The 25761-nt window shown below is 40.8% G+C and overlaps 2 protein-coding genes across 4 annotated transcripts; both read right to left on the reverse strand.

The window, feature by feature from the left end:
- LOC106698603 (serine protease inhibitor Kazal-type 9-like) lies at positions 1–25527 on the reverse strand. Of its 3 annotated transcripts, none has more exons than XM_023761215.1 (4): positions 25374–25527; positions 24629–24657; positions 22399–22526; positions 1–155 (listed from the first exon to the last, which is right to left on the reverse strand). In XM_023761215.1, exons 1-4 carry the CDS (start codon positions 25492–25494, stop codon positions 110–112), a joined length of 324 nt encoding a protein of 107 aa, XP_023616983.1. In that variant the 5' UTR covers positions 25495–25527; the 3' UTR covers positions 1–109. The 3 variants fall into 3 exon arrangements, with proteins under 3 accessions (XP_023616983.1, XP_023616985.1, XP_023616984.1); XM_023761217.1 differs by lacking the exons at positions 22399–22526; positions 24629–24657; positions 25374–25527 and adding exons at positions 1196–1323; positions 3447–3475; positions 4192–4341; XM_023761216.1 differs by lacking the exon at positions 1–155 and adding an exon at positions 21202–21356.
- On the reverse strand, positions 6187–10146 carry LOC102416896 (serine protease inhibitor Kazal-type 7). Its single transcript, XM_023761214.1, has 4 exons — positions 9985–10146; positions 9096–9121; positions 8278–8402; positions 6187–6488 (listed from the first exon to the last, which is right to left on the reverse strand). The coding sequence occupies exons 1-4, from the start codon at positions 10097–10099 to the stop codon at positions 6443–6445; spliced, it is 312 nt and encodes a 103-aa protein (XP_023616982.1). The 5' UTR covers positions 10100–10146; the 3' UTR covers positions 6187–6442.
- Positions 25528–25761: the final 234 nt, after the last annotated feature.

Consider the following 25761-nt stretch of genomic DNA (forward strand, 5'->3'; position numbering starts at 1 on the left):
TGTTTATTTCTCTCAGGTCTACTTTATTCTACAAAGAAATCAAGACAATGGTGGCAAGATCATATGGGAGAAGACATGTGCCTCTTGTGAACAGAATCACAGGATAGATTCAACATTTCCCAAAATGTACAAATTTAAGTTTGTTGTTAGTTCTCCTGTGGAGAGGAAAGAGTAACGAATGAGATATTGAAGCCATCAGCATTTTATTAGCATCCAAACTTCACTAATGAACCCCAAAATGTACCAGGTTACCTCCTTTACCCACGTATTTAAGAGGAGTGATTGCAATTTAGAAATGTTTAACATAAGTAACAATGCTCATTGCATAAGGAACAATGCTCCAAATACAACACAGTTTATGTCCCTGAAAACATATTTTAATGGATTATTTTATTTAAAGGTGATGCATATTTAGACGCCTCCTGTCATAACATTGTAACTTGTTGCTTATTAAAAAAACCATTCGATATATAATATACCATATATATTAGATGTTTCTTTTTATCCATGTATTGGAAATAGTTAAAGGAACTATATGTTTCTATATATTCTAGTACATAACTTATCATTTAACTTTTTTCGAGCTGATGCTACTATATCTTGCAGACAATTACTCTTTAACCTTTAAAGTACTGTTGGCTATTTAATTTTTGTTAGCACTCCAACATACACATTTTGTGGAGAAATCATACTCTGAAACAGAGCAAGTTCTTTAGGTTTTGCAGCTATTGTCCCCCTTTTGTATCAGTCATTAGGGGACTCTAATGCATTTCAACTGTTGAAGCTGAACAATAAACATGCTACCAGATGCAGACTGGCATGCCGAGGAGGAGGAATGTTCCTTGTCCCTGGAAATAATCAAGCATAGACTGTGAGATGGCTTGGTGATGTTTTTTGTAGAGGGAGTGTAAGCAATAAATTATTAGTTGGAAGTGGAATTAGATTACCCTTCATTTTCCTTCCAATTCAGAGATGTTAGGCTTCTCTGGTTGACTATTACTACCAGAATATGTAGGGGTACAATGCTACCAGGGACTCCAAATCCTATGAATTTGAGAATCCCATTCATCACACTCAATGTGAGATGATCCACATATTCCTTATGCCTTAAACCACTTTTTTGAAATGTGATACATTTGTCTTAACACAATTATTATTCTTTAAATATAGAAGAGAAAAATGTTTTAATACTTACTCAACTTCCTCACAAAAGAAGCATTCATTGGTATAAGTTTTGCCATCAGATCCACAAATTGGTGCATATACGTCACTACACCGTCTCACTTCTCTTGGTGGTAACTTTTTGAACTTACCACAATCAACCTGAAAATGGATATTAAAAATCTTTAATTCCTTCTACCAAATTTTTATTCCCAGGATTTAGAATTTTCTAAGTAATTTTAGAAGGCTCTCAATGCATTCATTTTCTATTCTAGTTGTCTGTCGTATTCTAAATTCTTTGAAATATATCAAATATAGAGATGTTTTATATAAGATATAAAATCATGAGTGGTAGCTGGTAATTAAATCACCATTTATTTAAATGTAGAATCCACCCACTGTAGTTAGTACTAGCTGATGTGTCAGTTCTTAATGCTTATGGTACATTTGGTTTCCTGCTTTCTCTCTTTCACTTAAAGAGTTCTAAATGAATGCAAGAGTGACATGTATTATAGAAATACTGTCGTTTTTATAATGAGTACACCACTGACAATTTTAAGTATTGGTAACAAATGACTTGCTGTACACATCATCAGCACATAGACAGATTTATGTTAACACTAGAGGCCCGATGCACGAAATTCATGCATGAGTAGGCCTTCCTTCCCCAAAATGCTGGCCTAGGCTTCCCTCTGGCACCCAGAACCAGGGCTTCCCTCTGCCTGCCTGCAGGCATTCAGGACCCAGGCTTCCCTAGCAGCCCTGGCTTCGTCCAGAAGGTTATCCTGTCTAAGTAGCATGTTATGCTTTTATTATTGTAGACTATAGTTGATAACCACTGTTTGAAATTCCTGGAGCAAAGCCAAGGGGATGTGCCATTTGTAGCAGCAAGTACACAACTACTAAGCAAGAATTTCCAGGGTTTTTCATCTATGAGCAAATTGAAAATTGTGGACAGAAAAATCAAACACATTGGAATTCAAATCCTGACTCTCCGAACCTGGGACAATTATTTCGCATTTCTAACCTTAGTTTCTTTATCTGCAAAATGAAGGTGATATACCTACATTGTCAGATTAAAGTAACAAATGCATACCTGAGCAGATGTGTGTGAAATGCTTAGCACTACACAACATGAAAAACACTGAATAAATAATAGCTATAATTTCTCTCCCTAGGTTTCCCTTCCAGGTCTGCACAAACTCCAGTTCTATATAGAAGACTGCATTCCCAGCTCTTTCTGCCCAAGAGTTCCAGACATGATATTTTACTAATTGTTTAATGTTTCTACTTGATATCCTGAAATATGCTCAAAATTAAAGTTGAATTCCTCCTCCCCTTCAGATATGTGCTAGGAGTGAACTTAGTCATTCCTTTAGTCACTGAGCCCTAGTCTTAGAGCTGAGCTGAGTGCTGGAAATACAAATAGTAAGCATGCCGTGATAGCAGAGGAACCTCAAGTCTAGTGGAGCAGAACAGAAAGTGTAGCGCCCCATGCTGAGGACACACAAGCATGATTTCACTTCCTGTCCTTGCCTGCTAACTCCCAGTGCCAGAATTGGTGTGATGGTCAAATAGTGACCAGGAAATGACCAAGGCTTAATGCTCATTCATCCCTGTCATTCTCACACAGCTACTAAGTCGTGAAGGATGGCTTGAATTCAGGCCTGCCTGACTCCAAACTTATGTTCTTAACATTATTTTCTTTAATAGGTTAAAACAAAAGACTCAAAGACGTGAAAGGAGCTGCCTAGGCCACAGGGTCACACCGCTAAAAAGCTGGAGAGCTTGGACTAGAACCCTTAGTGCCTGGCTGCTGGTTTAAAGTTTTTGCAGTCACACCTACATTTTCTTAATAAAAGTCATGACTTAACATGAGCCATGAAGGAAAGCTTCACATGAGCCAAAATGTTCATTTTTTAAGTCAGAGAACAAAGAAACGTGTGGACCACTTAAAAATGGTAAGAATCAGGGCTTGTCCTTACTGAGCTTTCCTATGCGTGGGTTCTGTGCTAAATCTTTCCAAGCACTAGGGCTGTAAGTGTCACCGGATCAAAGACTTGGGACTGAACCCCAGATGCTGGTATCTAACCATTTTCCCCCCATCATCTCCATCTTAGAAAGGTCTGTGTACAGTTTTTGTATAAAAGCAGTTTTGAAACTTTAAAAAATAACTGTTCAAATGGATAGCAATGTAATTCTGTACAATGTCAAGCTTTCCTTACTGACACAGGCATTAAAATTACATAAAAGCAGCACTTTCAAAGCAAGACGGATGTACTGACCTGTTTTCCAGGTTGGGCATATACTACATCTGTAAGAAAAACAAGTACAAGAAAAAATTAATCTCTGGAAGAATCTAATCTCATTAGAAAAATAATATTTGATTTATGTTTCAGCTTTCTCAACATGTCGTGAAAAGTATAAGATTCTCTGCAGAACTTTTGTATCAGCATATCAAAAGTTGTCGCACAAAACAGATTTTTGTTTTAGAGCAGAATTAGAGTGCAGTCAGAAGCATGGAAAAGCTGCTATAATAATGAGTCTTATTTCTTCCTATCATAATCAGAGATTAGGAAATAGTAAGAGAAAACAATGGAGTTTTCTTTTTAGGAAGTGTGTGCTCTTTCGTAGCAGGCAGAGATGGCAGGGGTTGAGAATTCTAGGGAGTCAGATCTTAACTCAATAGTGTAAGGAAAGTAACAGTTCATGCTGCCCAACAATGGGTTGGACTGCTTCATGAAGAAATCAGTCCCTGTAAATACTGATATCAAGTCAGAGGAGAGTCTGGATGAACACTTTCCAAAGTGGTTACACAAAATGGACTTGGTCTTAGTTGACCATTTAGGTCCAACTCAGTGCCTGAGATGATATGATTTAGTGATGTATTGGTAGAGACCAAAAAAATGTGCCTTTTCCAAAACTTCCCTTATTATCTATGTGAAGTGTATACCCCAGAATTATGTGGGCAGAAGATGACAGGAGCTATTGGTATCAAGGGAGGGGCAGTGTTATGAGGGAGATACTCACAGATTAGTGCCAGGGCCAAGAGCAGGAAAAAGGCTGTCACTCTCATGCTGCTGAAGAGGAGAAGGGCAGTCAGATGGAGGCCAAAGAAGTGACTTTCTGGTGTCTTCCCAGCCACTTGCGTGCTGCTTTTATATTGTCAAGAGTTCCTGCCTTGATTGTGAAACACCTATTTGCAGGATCAGAATCCTGGGAGGTCAGAAAGATCTGCTGGGTATGGAAGTTCTTTTATTGTGAAAGACAGATGAATTTACATGACCGTTTAATAGATAATAGGACCCGATAAAGCTGGCATTATTTCCTTGTCTCTTTATGTCCTTAAAAGTGTGAGTGCTTTCACATCTGTAACACAGTTTGATCTTCATAACAAATCCGTCACATAGTTATTACCATTGTTTTTTGTTCTACAGATGAGGAAGTGAAGTCACAAGGAGGTTAAGTGATTTCACTAGTTTTACTGCATGTACTTGTACTACTTTTGCAAGAACTGTCATCAGCATGGCAGTTCATAGGTGTTGAAATATTCCCAGGATCTCCTCTTTCCTCTCTAGTGTCAATGGAAAATGTTGCCAATTGAGACAGCAGAATGGGCACAGAGAAAATGTATCAACTGCCAATTCTTGATTAAGCATAAACAAGCAATGACTCATACCCTTTAGCAGGGAGATAATTTTTCCAAGTATCCCACATTTTGGGATCTGGTACAACTGCTGTTTCCTGAGTTGGTGGAAGCTGCTGGGGGAGCAAGTCAGGCAGCTGAGATTGAGTTTGATTTCAGATATGAGCATGGTAGGTGTTCAATATTCATTTTTACAAATTGAGAAATTGTGTTCAGAAATTAATTTCTATGCATTTTTCAAGTTCTGTGCCTTTGTACTTGCTTTCTGTTACCCTGGAATTACCTGTCCCCTACCCAACCCACACACTCAGATGAATTACAACTCAAGGGGAGGCTTCTTCAACACCCTAGGCAGAATTAGACTCAACTTCCTCTATGGTCCCAGAGCAAGTTGGTAATGCTTATGACATACTAACCATGAATCAAGCATTACACTAATTACTGGGTATATAGAAATGTACATATAGTCCTGCCCTCAAGGAGTTTACAATCAGATAAGGACAGAAGAACACTACCACCAACTATTCAGGACAATTTAAATACAATGTAATACAAGATGCAAGGAAACAACAGGTGAGCAAATGATGAGTAGTCAGGGAAAGGCTCTAATATTTATTGTGTGTATCTTGTAGGGTGCTTTGTGTTATTTCACTTAATCACAACAATAACCCCATATGCCAAGCACAGGGTTTAGGTACCCACTCAAATTTACACAGCTTGCATGTGACAGAACTAGTTTACAAACTAACAGCTGACAACTCAGCCTCTTCTCTGCCAAACCAAATTCAGAGAAGATTTCACAGGAGGGCTACATTTGAGCTGAAAACAGAAAAGTAGCAGCCATTTCCAGCAAAGGAAACTGTGCATGTACAGACACAGGGCCAGGGAAGAGGAGTGTTAGAGACAGTGTTCTTCCGAGATCATGGGAGAAGAAGAAGCTGGGTGGGTAACACCATGCTTAGGAGTCTGGATTCTATACCATAGACAATGGGTAACAGATGAAGGGTATTGAAGAGAGAAATAATAGAATTAGATTACACTATAGAAAGATTAGTCCAATATGGTACCTAGTAATGACTAATATGGCAGCCTTTATAATTGTGTATAATTATTTTTTAATTCTTGTTTATCTCCCCATCTAGAGTTTGACCTTTAATTGAACTGAACTCCGTTTCAATCCGTGTGTATGTGATCACGTGTATATTTGTGTGTGTGTGTGTGTGTGTGTGTGTGTGTGTGTGTTTGCATTTATTTCTTGGCAGCCACTTGGGATTCATTGTACAAAACTTTCTCCTGAACAACCAAATATGTATGTTCCTCAGATTTCTTTCAAAACTGAAACCTTATACCCGGATCTAAGACACAAATACAGACGGAAGTAAAGGTAAACTCTCTGGGGAGATTCTTTTAATGAGGTACAAAAAGAAGCCAGTAAGTCAGTTGGGCATGAGTTTGAAGGAAAGCACAACAACTTTCTCCACTCAACAAAGATGACTCCACATCTGCCCTTCTCCCACCCTCCCCCGGCCCCATCCCCCAGAACCTGTGCCATGGTGAGGACAAAGGTCATCAGATCCCAGACATGATGAAGATGACACAGGATATCATTGCTCCCAACCCACGTATATGGTGAAGTTAACATCTTACTTCGTGAAGAAACTGAACCTTTCCATCACTTTTCCTACAGGAAGACACAGGTAACAATTCATTAGCACAAGAGGAAATTTTGCAAAATAATAGAGCTGAAAGGAACCAAAGAGATCTTGAGGCAGAACCTCATTTTGCAGTTGAGGCAATGGAGTCTCTGAAAGGAGTCCTTTTTAGAGGCAGAAGCAGAATTTCCCTAGGCTGGTGAATCCTCCACCCCACCTGCTGCTTCCACTGATCCCAGGGCCAAGGCTGGTCACCCAGTGTCTTAAAATATCCAAGGAGGGATTCTGCCACAGGAAGTTGAAGTGCCTGCCCTTTAGCCTTTCCTGGTCAGCAGGACCTGCGATGGAGCTGGGTCCTGCTTTAGGAGGACAGCCTCCACCACACGTTCCCTCAGGGTCCTTGAATACAAACTAGTCTATAGGCCAAAGGCCCAGTGTGTGCAGGTTAGAGAAGTGCCATTTGGTAAAGCAAACATTCCTGCATAGGAGTAAATAAGAACACATATCCTTCTGGGCTTAGGGCTTAGGGCTTAACTTGATATTTAAACTTGTTAAGATAATCACAAAGATGAAAAAGACAAGATCTAAAATAAGTGGCCAAAATACAGTGGGCTAAAAGAGAATTAACAATGAGCAAAGTGCACTTGCTGTGAAAACAGTAAATGCTAAGTTGTCTGTTCTGCACCAAAGAAGTGATATCTTTCTAGTTGTTTCCCTTCAAGAACACTGTGCAGGCCACACAAAATATGTAAAGAAATCATGCCCATGAGATGCAGGTCCAAGTGCTGACAGCTTGCATCCCCCTATTTTAAATATACTTTGATTCCAGAGAGGAAGGGAGAAGGAGTGAAAGAGAAACATCAACAATGATAGAGAATCATTGATTGGCTGCCTCCTACACGACCCCTAGTGGGGATCTAGTTGGCAACCTTGGCATGTGTCCTTGAGTGGAATCAAACCCTGGAATCTTAGTCTGCAGGCAAACACTCTACACACTGGGCCAACCGCCTATTTAGATAAAGGAAAAAATATTTGTGGTAGCCATATTCCCTGTATCCCTCTTAAGACTACAGATATTTTAGGCCACCAGGTAACTGAGGAAGATAAAGGCCCTCTAGCCACAGTTTGCCTAAGGAACAAGCTGTGTTATGGCCTTTAGAAGTCATATAGGATAATAATTTTCAATTTTTTGTCTGTATTGATTTGAGATAGAGAAACAGGTGTCTGAACAGAGAGATAGAAACATCAATGATGAGAGAGATTCATTGACTGGCTGTCTCTTGCATGCTCCCCTACTGAAGATTGAGCCTGAAACCTGGCCATGTACCCTGACTGGGAATTGAACTGGTGACCTCGGTGCATGGTGACCACATCAGCCAGGCTCAATTGTTTTTTAGTGTTAGACTTGGGACCCATTCTGCAAGCAAGTTATTATATGGAACTCCACAACTGGAAATAGTCAAACTCTGAACTTGGAGTTGGAGACCACCCCAGTTATCCCTTAACACTTTAGGTGACTTCTGATTGCCTCTACAGTATCTCTGGACTCTGGGGCAGCAATTTGAAAACTCATGCTATTTTCGGACTTCAACTGAGAGATAGGAGTTGAGGTTCTGTAATGAATGGTTGAGCAAATAATGGAGGCCAATCCCTGGCCTGACTATGAGGTGGTCAGTTTTCTATCCACACCTGCTGCTTCTAGGTGGGACTAAAAACAGCTCACAGAGAGCTAAGCAGACTCATGGAAAGAAGAGAGGTTTGCAGTGGAGGGCAATGGCCCCAGCTTCTTCCCCCTCCCAGCCCCCATGAGGTACTCACAAGCTCTCAATGCACAAGTGGCATTCATTCCCATAGGTGATGTAGTCAGAACCACAAACAGGCAAGTATGTGATGGGGCAAGGGATAGCCACCACTGGGTACTTCTTGTCAATGCTGCAGTCCACCTGTGACAGACACAAGGCGAATGTTCTGCATTGCTCCTGGATCCCAGGCTAGGATACCCTGGCCTCTATTGTACAGGAAGCAAAATACAAATCTATAAGGTCCAGCTCAGATATTCTGATGCTGGTGTCGGTACTTTAAGCACTAATGTCACTATGACAAATACCAGTCACACTGGCACCACTTCTATTATGACTTGTGCATGCAGTTAACATTTCCTGAGCATTTCTAGGCCAGGCATTAAACTTAAATCTTACAGGAATTTTTTTTAATGTTCAGAACAACTGAATAGAGTAGGTTCTACTATTACCCCTATTGACAGGGTTGGGGGAGATGAAGGCTTGGAAGAGAGAATTTGTATAACATAAAAGCTAGGAAGTGGTGAGGTTGAGATCTGAATCCAGAGCCTGTGCAATTAAGCAAGATCCTACCTCTGAAATGTTGTCCTTGCCATCAAGACTTCACCAGTCTCTCAACTGGAAGTCATCTCTCTCTTTTCTAACTCGGGAATAATGTTAAGTCTATGGTCATTTATGTCATCCTTCTTCAAACAGCAGTGGAGATTTCTTTATGTGAGTCTGCCTCCACTTTTTACCACCCTAAACATACTGACTTAATGCTACATATATATTTGGTAATTATTTGTTGACTAAGTAAATAGTAACTGAAATGAAAATGTAATTCAATATACTCACGGTTCTTAAAGACAGACTAGCAGCTTCTGAAAGAGAAATAGAGATAGAAATGTTAACAGTAAAGCAAAGTCTTGAAGTCTCATTAATAAATGTTATTTTGATTCCAGAGATTAAGACTGTGTTTTCTCTGGCAATAAGTCTCAGCACACACCCCATTCTTATGCAAAAATTTTGGCTGTTTGCAAACAGTCATTAGGTAAACCCTTGGTTCAGGCAAGGGAATTACCCAAATCTCCTCCCTTCCTTACCATGGGACACTTCTGGAGCTCATTGTGACATTGGTAGTGGTTTAAAGTCAGATCGCAACAGGCAGTATTACAGCCACCATTGCCAAGAACTGAAGCACCATCTTGGATATTCTTCCCCTTCTAATTGATATGAAGTGTTGCAATAACATTTTAAGGTGTTTACATCTTATTTTATTTCTTTAACCATATAAAAAGTCTAATTGTTGACTCTTGAACTCTGGAGAATTGTATTTTATTTCAAACCTTCCGAATTGATTTAGGGAGGCATCCAATTTGTTCTGCATCTTTGCTCAGAGGAATAGTATCCAATAACAGGAATACTATCCAATATTGTATAACAACTTCTAATGTTCTTATGAAGAAAAGAGTTCATTTCTTTGTTCCATGGATTTTTTTGCCCAAAAATCCTTGAATGGGAATACACTAGAGCTAACCCCCCTACCCTCCCAATTCTATTAGGGACATAAGATTCTCCCTTCCCAGGCCAGGGCTGTTTCTTTTCTAAACCAGTATGCTTTTGATTCTAAACCCATATAGTTCAAATCCACACAACCAGACACTTCTCTGAGATGCTCACCTCCCAGGAAAGGTTATTTGGAAAAACAAGCTTAATGTTTGTTCACTCTCTACACTTCCCTCACCTGAGCTGCTGCAGAAGTAGGTCACCATGCATAACAGGAGGAGGCCCCCAATGATCTTCATGATTGAGGTGGCTGCTATGCAAAGGTTGCTCAGGCTGTCACAAAGCTGATTCATCCATAAGGTAGGAAAGGGGCCATGTTTATATGGCAATGCCTGGCTTCCCTGCCTCCCCTCTGAGGTCATCCAGAGGCAATGCTGCCTTTGAGAGGCTCTCAAACACAATGTCACACCCTGGGTGGTGTTGAAGTCCTTGTCACTTAATTGTTACTACCTATATGACCAACACATTAATTATTTGAGGTGATAACTACTTTTCTGTGTGTCCTAAAGATAGGGACTGTTAGAATTCTAAACCTCTTGCATTAGAAGAACTTGACTTGGCCTAGTTATGAAATAAGTGAAAATATCAAAGTTTCTTTAGTTCACAAACACCCAGATTTGACAGATAATACTTATGTTTATATTTTGGCTTCTGGGAAACTATAGTTTTATTTTTGAGGCAATAAACCTATGAAGCAGGCTGGGACCTAGTGGAAGGAACCGTGCTTTTAGCATTTATGAAGCTTGGAGAAGAGTGTTGACATTTTCTAGCTGTGTGATCTTGGGTAAGGCATTTATGAAGCTACCAGGAACACCGGGTTATGTTGTGGTAACATATAACCCAAGGTGTATGTGCCTCAGAACAAAGTATATTTATTAATTAAGCTGAACATGTAAGGTGGTCAGGTAATGGTCCTGCATTATCTTCAACAGGTCCCATGTGGGCAGAGTTATCACTATTTGGAATGTTGTTCATTGTCAAGGTTAAGTGAAGATGTGTTCTTGAGGCTCTCCCTTTTCAGAAATTAAGTATTTCAGTCCAGAGGTGACACCACTGCCACTTCCCCTCACCACCAGGTGGGCTGCCCCAATCACAGAGGATGTGGAGTGTGTTGTTACCTTGTCCTTGGACAACCAGTTGGGGGAGAACTGAAAATAGTTGGCAAATGACACAGAAACTATCCCAGAAATTTAGCTGCATTTCATCTCGACTGGTAACTATTACTTGCCACAATAGAGTTCACATAATTGGTGTCATGTACGTGAAAATCCAAAGTGCAGTGCATGTAATTGTAATTGTGATGATGACGATGATTACTTATGAGCCAAGGGTTTCTGCTACAGGTTTCTGACATTAGCTTATAAACTGCATTGGGCCAAATGGCTGTTGTTTGTCTACTGAGTTTAAGGGCATATGAATGAATGAAAACCTGGGGGAAGTCAGTTTACCCTTCTCCCCCAATGCTCTGCCGGGTAGGTTTATTTTAGTACATTCTGAAACACAATATCTACAAAAGATTATAAGCTAATAAATTATGTTGAATGACTCTCTAAGTTTTTGAACCTTACATCTGTTTGGAGATCAATATAATCTAGTAGTAAGAATATAGCCATGGCCCAGCTGGTGTGTCTCAGTGCTTGAGTGTGGATCCATAAGCTGGAGTTGCAGGATCAATCCCCAGTAGGGGGCATGCAGAAGGCAGCTGTTCTATGATTCTCTACCATCAATCATGTTTCTATCTATCTCTCCCTCTCCCTCCCTCATTCTGAACAATTAAAAAACATATATTTTTAAAAGATAATGTGGGCATGAAGTCCAGTGGATTTTATTTGTCATCTTATTTTAAATATATGTTGACTCTGTGACTTTGAGTATATAGGTTAAGCTCTGGATATTTTAGTTTCTCATCTGTGACAGAGAAATAATGTTTTACCTCACAGAGTTGTTTCAGGGTTAAATGAGATTATATATAAATTATTATTGTGTGTGTGTGTGTGTGTGCGTGCGCCAATATCATAATTAGAGCTTGATATATGGTATTTAATTATAGGGAATGTGAGCTTCATGATAACTCATAAGGAAGGAATTTATATGACCCTTATTGTACCAGTGAGTAAGTTGAGGCTGAGAGGATTTATGTAATCTCACCCAAGACCAAGTTATGTATTAATGGAGAAGACTGTTTTGAGTTCAGTCATGGAAAAGAAGCAAAGAAATTATCCTAATCAGAGATTTTTGTAAGTTTTATTATTTCTATGAACTTGTGAAGAGAATGAATCCTGAAAAAAAAGCCATTATATTTCAAGAAGAAGAGTCTTCACTGCAGTTTGAAAATACAATTTGAACAAAGTGGGGTGGGAATGGAATCAATGGATGACCAGGGTAAAGTGGAAAGATAAGGCTACAATATTTTTTTTAGATGTCTGATAGTAAAGGGGAGGAGGAGAATGGAAGAGGCAAGTGCTTCAGAAAGGTCTAAGCTAGACTGTGCATGCCTTAAAGCCAAAGGGAAGAAGAACTTTAAAATACATGATGGAGGTTGGTTAATTAGAGGAATTAGAAAAGCAGGAAATAAGATGAACAGCACAGATTGAAGCACCATTCCCTCTGATACAGAGACAGAGAAGACTAGATGAATCTAAAGAAGATATTTTGAAAGGTTGAGGGAGAAGGATGTGGGGAAACCCATGGTGAGGTTGGGTCCAGGTTTTAAGTTCTGATGGTCACTCTGGCAATGCAAGATTTGGGTTGGTCTGGAAGCTGGAGAAGGATGGAGAAGGCTTGGCACAGACATCAATGGGAGCATGTCAGAGAATCAACTGGGCTATAAAAATGAACGGCCACTAGACAAAATAGGCACTAGATATTAGCAGGTCCTGGCAGTACCATGCTGAATACTTCTGTATGGTACTGAGTGAGAAATGGAAAAAAGGGATTTTGTGGACAGGGAGTGTGTACATCAGAGACTTGAGGGGGGGCTCTAAGGACTGTAGTTGGCTTGGAAGAGTGTTAAGTGTTCAAGAACCTTCTGATGGATTATGCAAGGTGTGAGCACTTAAGGGTTTAGAGGTCAAGGTTTGGGCTTTGAGTGAACTTAAGTAGGTGTGGGCAATATGAACTTGAACAATTGTGTATGGAGGCAGTGGCTAGTAGGCCAAGTTTCAGATGAATTTCTCAGGGGTGGGGCTAAGATAATGATCCTCAGGGTGTATCTCAAGACAAAACAGATGAAGAATGGGTGGAGACAAAGGTCTTTGGGTTTTAAAAGTTGAGGAAACGTGAGGTCAAATGATCAAGTGTGAACTGCCTTGTAGTTTGGCAGGTATTCAGACACAGAGAACATTTTCAAGCTGCATATTGAGCCACAAAGTGTAGAGGGTCCTTTGGGAGTGAAAGATAAGTCTGTGAAGAAAAACAAACAAACAAACAAACAAAATCTGTACATTTTATGCCAAGGAAAGTTTATTCCTCCTCATATACTTGCAAGGGGCCATAACGGGAGGCCTGTCAGAGAGGACCACTACAACTGTGTTTCTTCTCTAGGAAAGGCAGGACAGAATGAAAAACATAAAAATAAAAACAAAAGTATGAAATAAGAAGAAAGTTTGAGAGTGTTAAATCCTTCATTTCTTTCCCAGTGGACTTGGGGTGCCACAGGGAAGAGAAAGGTCACCCATTAGAGGGTAGACACGTGTGAGAGAATTAAATTGGAGCATGGCTTGAATGAAGAGTTCTGGGGTTAGTTAGCTGGAGGGAAAACAGCACCACAGCTGGGCAGGAATCTAAGTACAGAATAATGGCTGTGGTAGGAAGTGAAAATAATAATATGAAAATCAACCATGTAATAAGGGCTTACTATGTGGCAGAGCTCTGCTACACCTGCTGTGTGCATGATCTCATTTAAGGCTTACAATAATCTTATAAAATAGAGGTGGTGTTTGTCCTGTTATTGAAAGGCAGCAGTGGCTTAGAGAAGTGGCTAGTTTAAAGTTAAGGGCCCATGCTTTTAGTAACTCTGATGTATTGTCTTCACATTTAACTTTAGTGATAGATTTGGAGACACATTGAACATTGGAATAACAGGAGTGGACCTGGCAGAATCAGAGCCCTCAGGAAGGACAGCTGATGTTTCCAATGAGCCAGAGGGATTTGAGCAGTGGGTCGGAGTGTGTGGTATTTTCATGGGTGAGTATCATCTGGAGAGAGGGATGGGGACAGGGGATGATTGAGAGTCAGGACACAAGGGTTCTTTCCCTGTCCCCTCACCATCATCTATCAGAGGTGCAATGTGTGACAGTCCCTTCTCCATGTTGTGCTTCCTGCTTCCCAAACATCTAGTGAGATTAGCCTAGGTGGCTGCTTTGAGTTTTCCAATTAAAAATTAGTATTCTTGGACACTAACATGTATGAATGATGAATAAGGCTGATTTGGGGTGAATGGCAAGAAGTTTGGATTCCCCTATCTATTTAGGTTTTTATCTCCTAAATGCTGCACCAGCCCACCCCCAACCACCAGGCTCCTTCCTTTCTGGCATCCAGCAGAGACTCCATTCAACACCCTGCAGGCAAGGACTTCTGGTGACAGTTTTAAAATCCGTGGTCCAGATTTGACTGCACTAGCTCTACCCATTTGTCTGTCCTCTTCTCCCTCCCTTATGTGATGATGCCTTTACACTCCAGCTCCTTTCTTATCTTCTTGTTTTCAGTTTTTGATGCAGTCCCTACTGTGATCATGCCTCTGTGTACACTGAGGCACAGTGACATTTGCATTTTGATCTTGTGTCTAGCATGAGTTCATTCCGTTTCTCTTGGTAAAAGGAAGTGAGCACATGCAGGAATATTATTTTTTGGTTCTCCTCAATTTTCTTTGAATGATTAAGAGTAAATAGTACCAATCATGGAACTATTGAATTGAACAGTAATGATTTTTTTCTATTGGTTCATGTTGCTCTTAGATGACTGCACACTATCTGGATCTAGACCACACACACACACACACACACACACACATACACACACACCTCCCATCTCTTATTAGTAAAATAATGTCTAATTTGTTCAGTAGTGAAGGGAACACCTGTAGCCCCAGTCAACCAACATTGGTGAATATATTAATCTGCTAAGGCCGCCAAAAAGAAATACCAAATAATGGGTGATTTTATCATCATAAATTAATGTTCTGCCTGGCTGGCATGGCTCAGTGTTCGAGCATCTACCTATGAACCATGAGGTCATGGTTCAATTGCAGTTAGGGCACATGCCTGGGTTGTGGCTAGATCCCCAGTGTGGGGCATGCAAGAGGCAGCCACTCAGAGATTCTCTCTCATCACTGATGTTTCTATCTCTCTCTCCCTTTCCTTTCCTCTCTGAAATCAATAAAAATATGTTAAAAAATAAATATATTAATGTTCTCACAGTTCCGGGTGTTGGCAGGGCTGGTTTGTCTTAAGGCCTCTCTCTTTGGCTTGTAGACAACTATCTTCTCACTGTGTCTTCACATGACCTTTGCTCCATGTGCAGAACCCCTGGTGTCTCTTCGTTTTCTAATAAGGATTAAAGTACTATTAGATAAGGGCCCCACCTTTATGACTTCATTTAACCCTAATTACCCATGTAAATCCACGATTTCTAAAGATAGCCATGCTAGGAGTTAGGTCTTCAACACATGAATTGGGGGAGACACAATTCAATCTATAACATTCTAGCACAGCGGTTCTCAACTTGTGGGTCGCAAACAATGAAAATATATCCTGCATATCAAATATTTACATTACTATTCATAACAGTAGCAAAATTTACAGTTATGAAGTAACAACGAAAATAATTTTATGGTTGGGGGTCACCACAACATGAGGAACTGTATGAAAGGGTCGTGGCATTAGGAAGGTTGAGAACCACTGTTAGTGTCTGTACTCCCACCCCCAAATTCATATCCTTCTTACTTGCCGGGAATCATAGACCTTTAATCTTCAAGACACTGGTATCCCATGAAAAGTTAATTAGTATTTCCTGACTAAAGAATTCTCTGGTCAACCAGATTTGGGAAACCCTGAATACTCAATTTCATTTGGGGAATTACTTATTAAAGTCTCCTTTATTATTATTATTATTTGTTTTGCAATACAGATTTTTCCCCTACTTTTTTAAAACTCAATGTTCCCCAAACTTAATTTGCCACAGTCTGTTATTTTACAGAACATTTAATAACATCTAAAGAGATGTTAGTGTTTTCTTGGACATTAAGAAAGGATTTACTCCAATTTTCCCTAATGTCATGATATCTAATATATAGACTTGTTACCAAGTAAGATGACTGCATTTTTGTTCTGCTTAGACTGTTCAGAAATTTTTTTCAAATTCAAAAGATCTCCATGTCTATATGGCTTCCAGACATTCTAGTTCTCTACAATGGAGCCCAACAGAATGAATCTGCTCTCTCTTTCTAAGGAGATCCCTTCAGATATGTAAAGGCAGGTCTAGAGTGCCTAGAAAGGCCTTTTTTCTCCAGATTGGGCAAATCAGCCACTTTAATATTTCCTTTATAGCATGTAACCCTGTAAGTCCTCCTGCCCTGACATATTAACATACCATTACTTAGCGACAGTCAGACACAGTAACAATCAACCTCATCACTTCTCTTCTCTGTCCCAGTTTTCCTCACTGTAGGGTCACAGGTGAACAAGACAGACAAGGACTCTACTTCTTGGAACTTACTTTCTTGTAGAATGAAAAGAAAACATAATTAAATGATGTAATCAATGATTTCATATGTTGACAAGTATTCAAAAGAAAATATATGGGAGAACCAAGATCGCGGTGTAGGGAGTAGACCTGTGCCTCCCACAACTTCATTGAAACTACCAACTATAAGACAAGCAACCACCATTCAGAACCATGGGGAAGTTGGTCCAGTGGAATTTCTACAATTGGAAGGAAAGAAAGAATCGCAGTGAGACTGAGTAGGAGCTATAGAGGCGCCAAAAACAGAGGTACACAGTCACAGGCCAGGCGGGCTGCAACTGGAAGCACGTTTTTTTTTCAATCGGATTGCTAGGGGCGGGTCTCTGGGGCCCTTGACCCCATGGGGAGAGGGGGCACAGCCTTGCAGAGGTTGGAAAGCGAGGGAGGCTCTGGCGTGGAGCTGCTTGCCAGCACTGGGGGATGCGAAGTCCCAGAGAGGCGAGGAGCCTGGAGACTCCACCATTGCTATTTGCCCTGCCCTGGGGACTCCCTGAGACCCCGCCCTACTCCATTTACATTCCCATCCAGGCTGTGCCAGAGGCACAAGAGAAAAGGCCTGTGCTTTTACAAACTCTCGAATCCACCAAGCTGGTTCGGGTGGGATCATGAGGCACCAGACACTAAGGGGAGAGGTGGCATGGCCTTGCAGTGGTCGGAAAGCGAGGGAGGCTCTGGCGCACAGCTGCTCGCTGGCACTGGGGGACACGAAGTCCCAGAGCCCCAGAGAGGTGAAGAGCCTCGGAGATGCCATTGCTATTTGCTCCGCCCTGGCGACTCCCTGAGACCCAGCCCTAATCAATTTACATCACCATCCAAGCTATGCCAGGGGCACAAAAAGACCCACCTGTGCTTTTGCAGCCTAACCCAGCAAATTGCAGACTTCAACTCCTTGCACCCATGGGAGACACACTCAGAAAGCAGACCTAGGAGAACAAAGATGGCAGCGTAAGGTACAGACCTGTGCGTGCTGCCTCCCACAACAACATCGAAACTACCAACTATAGGACAAACAGCTATCATACGGAACCATGGGAGAGCTGGCCCAGTGGAAGCTCTACAACTGGAAGGAAAGAAAGAAGAGCATTGAGACTGAGTAGGATGTGCAGAGGCACCAAGTACAGAGCCCAACCCAGCAGGCTGCAGATTTCAGTTCCTCGCATCCAGGAGGGACGCACTCAGGGAGCGGAGTCGGGTTTGGGGCAGGCCAGGGCTGGGTCTGGCTGGGCTGGCGATGTTGAACCACTGTACCAGCAGGCGCACAAGCACGCCCATCAGTTCCAGTCTTGTGTGGGATGCTGGGGGACAGCAGACGGGCAGTCTATGCACTTGGTGGAGGGCAAAGTCCGAGCAGGCGTGCTGGATGTTTGGCCACCAGGAACGCCTGGAGATTTTGTCTGGTGGGGAGCCGCCCGGCAGGGGACAGAGTGCCAAACTTTGTGTTTCCCAGGTGAGGCTGGGACGGCCCTGGTGAGGCCAGGAAGGCCCGGTGAGGTCGAGATGGCCCCAGTGAGGTTGAAACGGCGCTAGTGAGGTCAGGACGGCCCCAGTGCGGTTGGGACGGCCCCGGTGAGGTTGAAACAGCCCACGTGAGGTCGGGACTGCCCCGGTAAGGTTGAAATGGCCCTGTTGAGGTTGGGACGGCCCCGGTGAGGTTGAAACGGCCCCAGTGAGGCTGGAATGGCCCCGGTGAGGCCGAAGCGGCTCTGGTAAAGTCGGAATGACCTAGTGAGGATGAAACGGCCCCAGTAAGGTTGGGACGGCTCCAGTGAGGTTGGGACAGATAATGGGGACCAGTATAGACTGATGAAAGGGGTAGATGAAGAGGCAGAGCAGCATTGAACAGACTGTCAAACTACAGTGGGAAGCCTGGAGAGGGTTTGGGGGGGTGGTTAAGAGATCAACCGGAGGACTTATATGCATGCATATAAGAATAACCAATGGACACAAGACACTAGCTGGTAGGGGAGGCTGGGGGAATGTCAAGGGGGGGTGGAAAGGAGACATATGTAATACTATTTGTAATACTTCAAGAAATTAAAAAAAAGAAAATATATCATGGTATGAGGCTAGAGAATGACATGGAGATAGGGGACAAATTAGATTGAGTAATCAGAGAACTTCTCAGAGGAGCCTCAAGTGTGTGGCTCAAAAGCTATATTTAGGACAAATGAGGGAGTAAATACTATGGGGCAAATCTAAGCTTGATAGGAAGTTCTGACAGTAAGAGTTCCCATCAATGATTGACTCTGAAAGGAGTGAGCTCCTTCTCACTCAGAGTCCAACAGAAGCTGCATGTTATCTATTAGGAATCCCGTAAAGGCAGTCCCTCACTGAGTGTGAGGATTGTAGCCATCAGTGTTTTATACTTTTAAACAACAAGAATAGTATGTATCGAGTGCTTGTTATGCACCATACCATGAATATTCTAGATGCCCTTGATTTTTTTGCCTTACTCTTCATGGGAAATTTCATATGGCAGACTTCAGTACCCATGTGCTCTAACAGAAGGTTCACGGTGCTGTCTCTCAGGACACGGTCAGGCAGGTGTCAGGCAGGCATGATGGGGTGGGGAGGAGATCAAGAGGGGCCAGAACCTAAATTAGAACCATCATTGTGCTTAAGGGACAAACTGGACAACCACAGAATTTTGCTGTGATTCTTTTTTAAACCATTCATTTATTGTTTGCTAATTATGTGCCAGGCCCAATATTATGTACTGTATGTACCTAGGTTCATGCCAGTTCATAGGAACTGCCACTGCCCCCAGTGGGAAATGCAGAAACTGAAACTCAGTGGTTAAATCACTAACTCAAGGTTACTCAGAAGTAGCAAATCTAGATTTGACTCCAGGGTTCTGTTTCCAAAACCCCATTGTGTTTTTTGTTTGTTTTGTTTTATTTCTTAGTGCACTTTATAAAAATTCAAGTGTAATTAATATGTAACATTATATTAAATTCATATGTGCAACATAATGATTGAATAGTTGTATATATTGTAAAATGATCACCACCTTAACCAATAGTTATACATTTTAATCATTTATATTATAATCAAATAATTTCAGTCGGGCAGGTTGAACGCTTTAATATATATAGGTTGTGGCAGCAAACAGATGGTAGTTCAGATAATCTGCTGAACTCAAAAAGAAAGAAGAAAAACTGGGACTCAAACAGACAGGCAGCGGAAACAGAGACAGGGCTACCAGGGAGGTGAGCGCCCCAAAAGAAGTTTGCCAATATTTTTGGGTGTCTGCCACTGGGATCCATTTCTAGGAGAGGTGAAGTGGAGAGGAGGAGGGAGGCAAGGAGCACAACCTAGACGTGTAGAGAACTAGAGGGTCTGGGTACAGGGCAGGTTAGAGAGAGGCAGCCCCAGCCAAGGTCAGAACAGTGGGGCTGCACATGCGCAAGGAGAATCAGGGGGCTGGGCTCTTGGTGAATGAAACACCCAACCCAGGCTTCCTCTTTGTCAGTCACTCAGGGCATCGCTGAGTCTGGCCTTAGTTCTACACCCTAATCCTATGTTTGAGCACTAAATGCCTCCTGTCCCAGGAAAGAAGCAACTGGGAATGATAGTTTCCTGCACCCTACAGAGCATCTTTCAGAACTCCAGCAGCTTTTTCCAGTTGTAAGCAGGCACTCTAAAAAACCTAATTTTTTATTTGACTCGTGTTTTCTTTTTTTTCTTGAGAAATTTTGAAAAGTGTTCAGGGTACATCCAGCTGGATGCGTTTTGTTAAGACATGTATTTATAGACCTGACTTCCATTTCCTTGATCTGTACTCTTATTGTTCATGAAAATTCCAATGCCAATGTTTCGGCATTTGTTCTGACCAACAGGAGTTACCTGTTCCAGAAGGACCTGTTTATTGGATGTAGTAATGCCTGCTATGCTTACATATGAGGAAGAACTAATTAAAAAGGAAACAGAGTGAGATTTCATATAATTGGAGTAGACTTCACTGCTAGTGACACATTTTGGCAATGTTTTTACTTGTTTTTTTTGTTATTTTATTCCTGCATCTTTAAAATTTTATGGGAATGTTCTTTTCATGTTACAAATGACAAGGATTTGCACAGTGGTGTTGCAAGAGCTGAGAGTAGAGGTTGGAATATAATGAGGTGCTTTAGGCTGTGGCTGTGCAAGGTAACTCCAGTCTCAGTCACTCCCACACGATCTCTAGAAAAGCATTTCCTTTTGTGTGTGGATTCCTTTTAGGGGGACTAGAAGAATTCAGAGTTTGAAAGCAAACAGAATGCTATGCATTAGAATACTACTGTACTTACAAATTCTGTGGCTGGATCAGGAGTTGATATCTGCTTTTAGGATTATCTGGGATAAAACACTATAATTTCCTTGCTTACTTGTGACAGAAGTACAATCCAGTTCATCTTAATTTAGTTTATTTATAAAGCATTCGTTGAACACCCTCTTTATCTGTTCTATTTTTTTTAGAACTAAGTCATGAACGGATGGTGTTTTCCTAGCTTGAGAAAGAAGAAGGCATCAGCTTTAGGTCCTTTGATTTTCTGATTCCCATACCGGTCTTAATTGGCTTTCCCCCACAGAATGTGACCATAAGATGGTCTTTAGACAATACCCCAAAGTGAAACAAACCTAGAAGATTCTGCTCTTAAATAAAAAAAGTCAGGGATGTTTATTTCACTCAGGTCTACTTTATTCTACAAAGAAATCAAGACAATGGTGGCAAGATCATATGGGGGAAGAAATGTGCCTCTTGTGAATGGAATCACAGATTAGATTCAACATTCCCCAAAACGTACAAATTTAAGTTTGTTGTCAGTTCTCCTGTGGAGAGGAAAGAGAAACACATGAGATATTGAAGCCATAAGCATTTTATTAGCATCCAGACTTTACTAATGAACCCCCAAAATGTACCAGGTTACCTCCTTTACTGACGTATTTGAGAGGAGTGATTGCAATTTAGAAATATTTAACATAAGGAACAATGCTCATTGCATAAGGAACAATGCTTCAAATACAACACAGTTTATGGCCCTGAAAACATATTTTAATGGATTATTTTATTTAAAGGTGATGCATATTTAGACGCCTCCTGTCATAACATTGTAACTTGTTGCTTATTAAAATTATTCCATATATAATATACCACATATATTAGATGTTTGTTTTTATCCATGTATATTTTGCAAATAGTTAAAAGGAACTATATGTTTCTATATATTCTAGTACATAACTTATCATTTAACTTTTTTTGAGCTGATGCTACTATATCTTGCAGACAATTATTCTTTAAACTTTAAAGTACTGTAGGCTATTTAATTGTTGTTAGCACTCCAACATACACATTTTGTGGAGAAATCATACTCTGAAACAGAGCAAGTTCTTTAGGTTTTGCAGCTATTGTCCCCCTTTTGTATCAGTCATTAGGGACTCTAATGTATTTCAACTGTTGAAGCTGAACAATAAACATGCTACCAGATGCAGACTGGCATGCAGAGGAGGAGGAATGTTCCTTTTCCCTGGAAATAATAGAGCATACACTGTGAGATGGCTTGGTGATGTTTTTGTAGAGGGAGTGTAAGCAATAAATTAGTAGTTGGAAGTGGAATTAGATTACCCTTAAGTTTCCTTCCAATTCAGAGATGCTAGGCTTCTCTGGTTGACTATTACTACCAGAATATGTAGGGGTACAATGGTACCAGGGACTCCAAATCCTATGAATTGTGAGATTCCCATTCATCACACTCAATGTGAGATGACCCACATATTCCTTATGCCTTAAACCACTTCTTTAAAATGTGATACATTTGTCTTAACACAATTATTATACTTTAAATATAGAAAAGAAAAATGTTTCAATACTTACAGAACTTCATCACAAAAGAGGCAATCATTGTCATACGTTTTGCCATCAGATCCACAAATTGGTGCATATAATTCATAACACGATCTCACTTCTCCTGGTGGTAACTTTTTATACCTACTACAATCAACCTGAAAATAGATATTAAAAATCTTCAATTCCTTCTATCAAATTTTTATTCCCAGGATTTCGAATTTTCTAAGGAAGTTTAGAAGACTCTCAATGGATTCATTTTCTATTCTACTTGTCTGAGCTCATCTAACTTCTTTGAAATATATCAAGTATAGAGATGTTTTATATAAGATATAAAATCATGAGTGGTAGCTGGTAATTAAATAACCATTTATTAAATGTAGAATCCACCCACTGTAGTTAGTACTGGTTGATGTGTCAGTTCTTAATGCTCTTGGGACATTTGGTTTCCTGCTTTCTCTCTTTCACTTAAAGAGTTCTAAATGAATGCAAGTGTGAGATGCATTATAGAAATATGTCGTTTTAATAACGAGGACACAACTTTAACTATTGGTAACAAATGACTTGCTATACACATCATCAGCACATAGACAGATTTATGTTAACACTAGAGGCCCGATGCACGAAATTCTGGCAAGAGAAAGCCTTCCTACCCCCAGCTGCTGGCATTGGCTTCCCTCTGGAACCCGAGACCTGGGCTTCCCTCTGCCTGCTGACAGGTACCCAGGACCCAGGCTTCCCTCGCAGCCCCAGCTTTGTCCAGAAGGTTGTCCAGTCTAATTAGCATATTATGCTTTTATTATTATACACTGTAGTTGATAACCACTGTTTGAAATTCCTGGAGCAAAGCCATGGGGATGAGCCACTTGTGGGAGCAAGTACACAACTACTAAGCAAGAATTTTCTGGGTTTCTCATCTAAGAGCAAATTGAAAAGTGTGGACAGAAAAATCAAACACATTGGAATTCAAATCCTGACTCTCTGATCTTGGGACAATTATTTCGCCTCTCTGAGCCTTAGTTTCTTTATCTGCAAAATGAAGGTGACATACCTACATTGTCAGATTAAGTAACAAATGCATACCTGAGCAGATGTGTGTGAAATGCTTAGCACTACACAACATGAAAAACACTGAATAAATAATAGCTATAATTTCTCTCACTAGGCTTCCCTTCCAGGTCTGTACAAAATCCAGTTCTATATAGAAGACTGCATTCCCAGCTCTTTCTGCCCAAGAGTTCCAGACATGATATTTTACTAATTGTTTAATGTTTCTACTTGGATAACCTGAAATATGCTCAAAGTTAAAGTTGAATTCCTTCTCCCCTTCAGATATGTGCAATGAGTGAACTTAGTCATTCCTCTAGTCTTAGAGCTGAGCTGAGTGCTGGATATACAAATAGTAAGCATGCCGTGATAGCAGAGGAACCTCAAGTCTAGTGGAGCAGAACAGAAAGTGTAGCACCCCATGCTGAGGACACACAAGCATGATTTCACTTCCTCTCCTTGCCTGCTCAACTCCCAGTGCCAGAATTGGTGTGATGGTCAAATAGTGACCAGGAAATGACCAAGGCTAAATGCTCATTCATCCCTGTCATTCTCACACAGCTACTAAGTCGTGAAGGATGGCTTGAATTCAGGCCTGCCTGACTCCAAACTTATGTTCTTAACATTATTTTCTTTAATAGGTTAAAACAAAAGACTCAAAGACGTGAAAGGAGCTGCCTAGGCCACAGGGTCACACCGCTAAAAAGCTGGAGAGCTTGGACTAGAACCCATAGTGCCTGGCTGCTGGTTTAAAGTTTTTGCAGTCACACCTACATTTTCTTAATAACAGTCATGACTTAACATGAGCCATGAAGGAAAGCTTCACATGAGCCAAAATGTTCATTTTTTAAGTCAGAGAACAAAGAAACGTGTGGACCACTTGAAAATGGTAAGAATCAGGACTTGTCCTTACTGAGCTTTCCTATGCGTGGGTTCTGTGCTAAGTCTTTCCAAGCACTAGGGCTGTAAGTGTCACCTGATCAAAGACTTGGGACTGAAACCCAGATGCTGGTATCTAACCATTTTCCCCCCATCACCTCCATTTCAGAAAGGTCTGTGTACAGTTTTTGTATAAAAGCAGTTTTGAAACTTTAAAAAATAACTGTTCAAATGGATAGCAATGTAATTTTGTACAATGTCAAGCTTTCCTTACTGATACAGGCATTAAAATTACATAAAAGTAGCACTTTCAAAGCAAGACAGATGTACTGACCTTTTTCCTAGGTGGGGCACATTCTACATCTGTAAGAAAAACAAGTACAAGAAAAAATTAATCTCTGGAATAATCTAATCTCATTAGAATGCTAATATTTGATTTATGTTTCAGCTTTCTCAACCTGTCATGAAAAGTATAAGATTCTCTGTAGAACTTTTGTATCAGCATATCAAAAGTTAATGCACAAAACAGATTTTTGTTTTAGAGCACAATTAGAGTGCAGTCAAAAGCATGGACAAGCTGCTATAATAACGAGTCTTATTTCTTCCTATCATAATCAGAGTTTAGGAAATAGTAAGAGAAAACAATGGAGTTTTCTTTTTAGGAAGTGTGTGCTCTTTCGTAGCAGGCAGAGATGGCAGGGGTTGAGAATCCTAGGGAGTCAGATATTAACTCAATAGTGGAAGGAAAGTAACAGTTCATGCTGCCCAACAATGGGTTGGACTGCTTCATGAAGAAATCAGTCCCTGTAAATACTGATATCAAGTCAGAGTAGAGTCTGGATGAACACTTTCCAAAGTGGTTACACAAAATGGACTTGGTCTTAGTTGACCATTTAGGTCCAACTCAGTGCCTGAGATGATATGATTTAGTGATGTATTAGTAGAGACCAAACAAATGTGCCTTTTCCAAAACTTCCCTTATTATCTATGTGAAGTGTATACCCCAGAATTATGTGGGCAGAAGATGACAGGAGCTATTGGTATCAAGGGACGGGCAGTGTTATGAGGGAGATACTCACAGATTAGTGCCAGGGCCAAGAGCAGGAAAAAGGCTGTCATTCTCATGCTGCTGAAGAGGTGAAGGGCAGTCAGATGGAGGCAAAAGAAGTGACTTTCTGGTGTCTGCCCAGCCACTTGCATGCTGCTTTTATATTGTCAAGAGTTCCTGCCTCGATTGTGAAACACCTATTTGGATGATCAGAATCCTGGGAGGTCAGAAACATCTGCTGGGGATGGAAGTTCTTTTATTGTGAAAGACAGATGAATTTACATGACCGTTTAATAGATAATAGGACCCGATAAACCTGGCATTATTTCCTTTTCTCTTTATGTCCTTAAAAGTGTGAGTGTTTCACATCTGTTACACAATTTGATCTTCATAACAAATCTGTCACATAGTTATTACCG

The sequence above is a fragment of the Myotis lucifugus genome, unplaced genomic scaffold, assembly GCF_000147115.1.
Source record: "Myotis lucifugus unplaced genomic scaffold, Myoluc2.0 scaffold_202, whole genome shotgun sequence".
NCBI classification, from domain to species: domain Eukaryota; kingdom Metazoa; phylum Chordata; class Mammalia; order Chiroptera; family Vespertilionidae; genus Myotis; species Myotis lucifugus.

Coding starts and splice junctions, on each gene's coding strand:
- LOC102416896 (XM_023761214.1), bottom strand. CDS start 10,099: ATGAATCAGCTTTGTGACAGCCTGAGCAACCTTTGCATAGCAGCCACC. Junction 9,122..9,984: donor CTACTTCTGCAGCAGCTCAG/GTGAGGGAAGTG, acceptor TTTCTCTTTCAG/AAGCTGCTAGTCTGTCTTTA. Junction 8,403..9,095: donor CTAGTCTGTCTTTAAGAACC/GTGAGTATATTG, acceptor TGTCTGTCACAG/GTGGACTGCAGCATTGACAA.
- LOC106698603 (XM_023761215.1), bottom strand. CDS start 25,494: ATGCAAGTGGCTGGGCAGACACCAGAAAGTCACTTCTTTTGCCTCCAT. Junction 24,658..25,373: donor CTTGGCCCTGGCACTAATCT/GTGAGTATCTCC, acceptor TTTTTCTTACAG/ATGTAGAATGTGCCCCACCT. Junction 156..22,398: donor CTCTTTTGTGATGAAGTTCT/GTAAGTATTGAA, acceptor TCCTCTCCACAG/GAGAACTAACAACAAACTTA.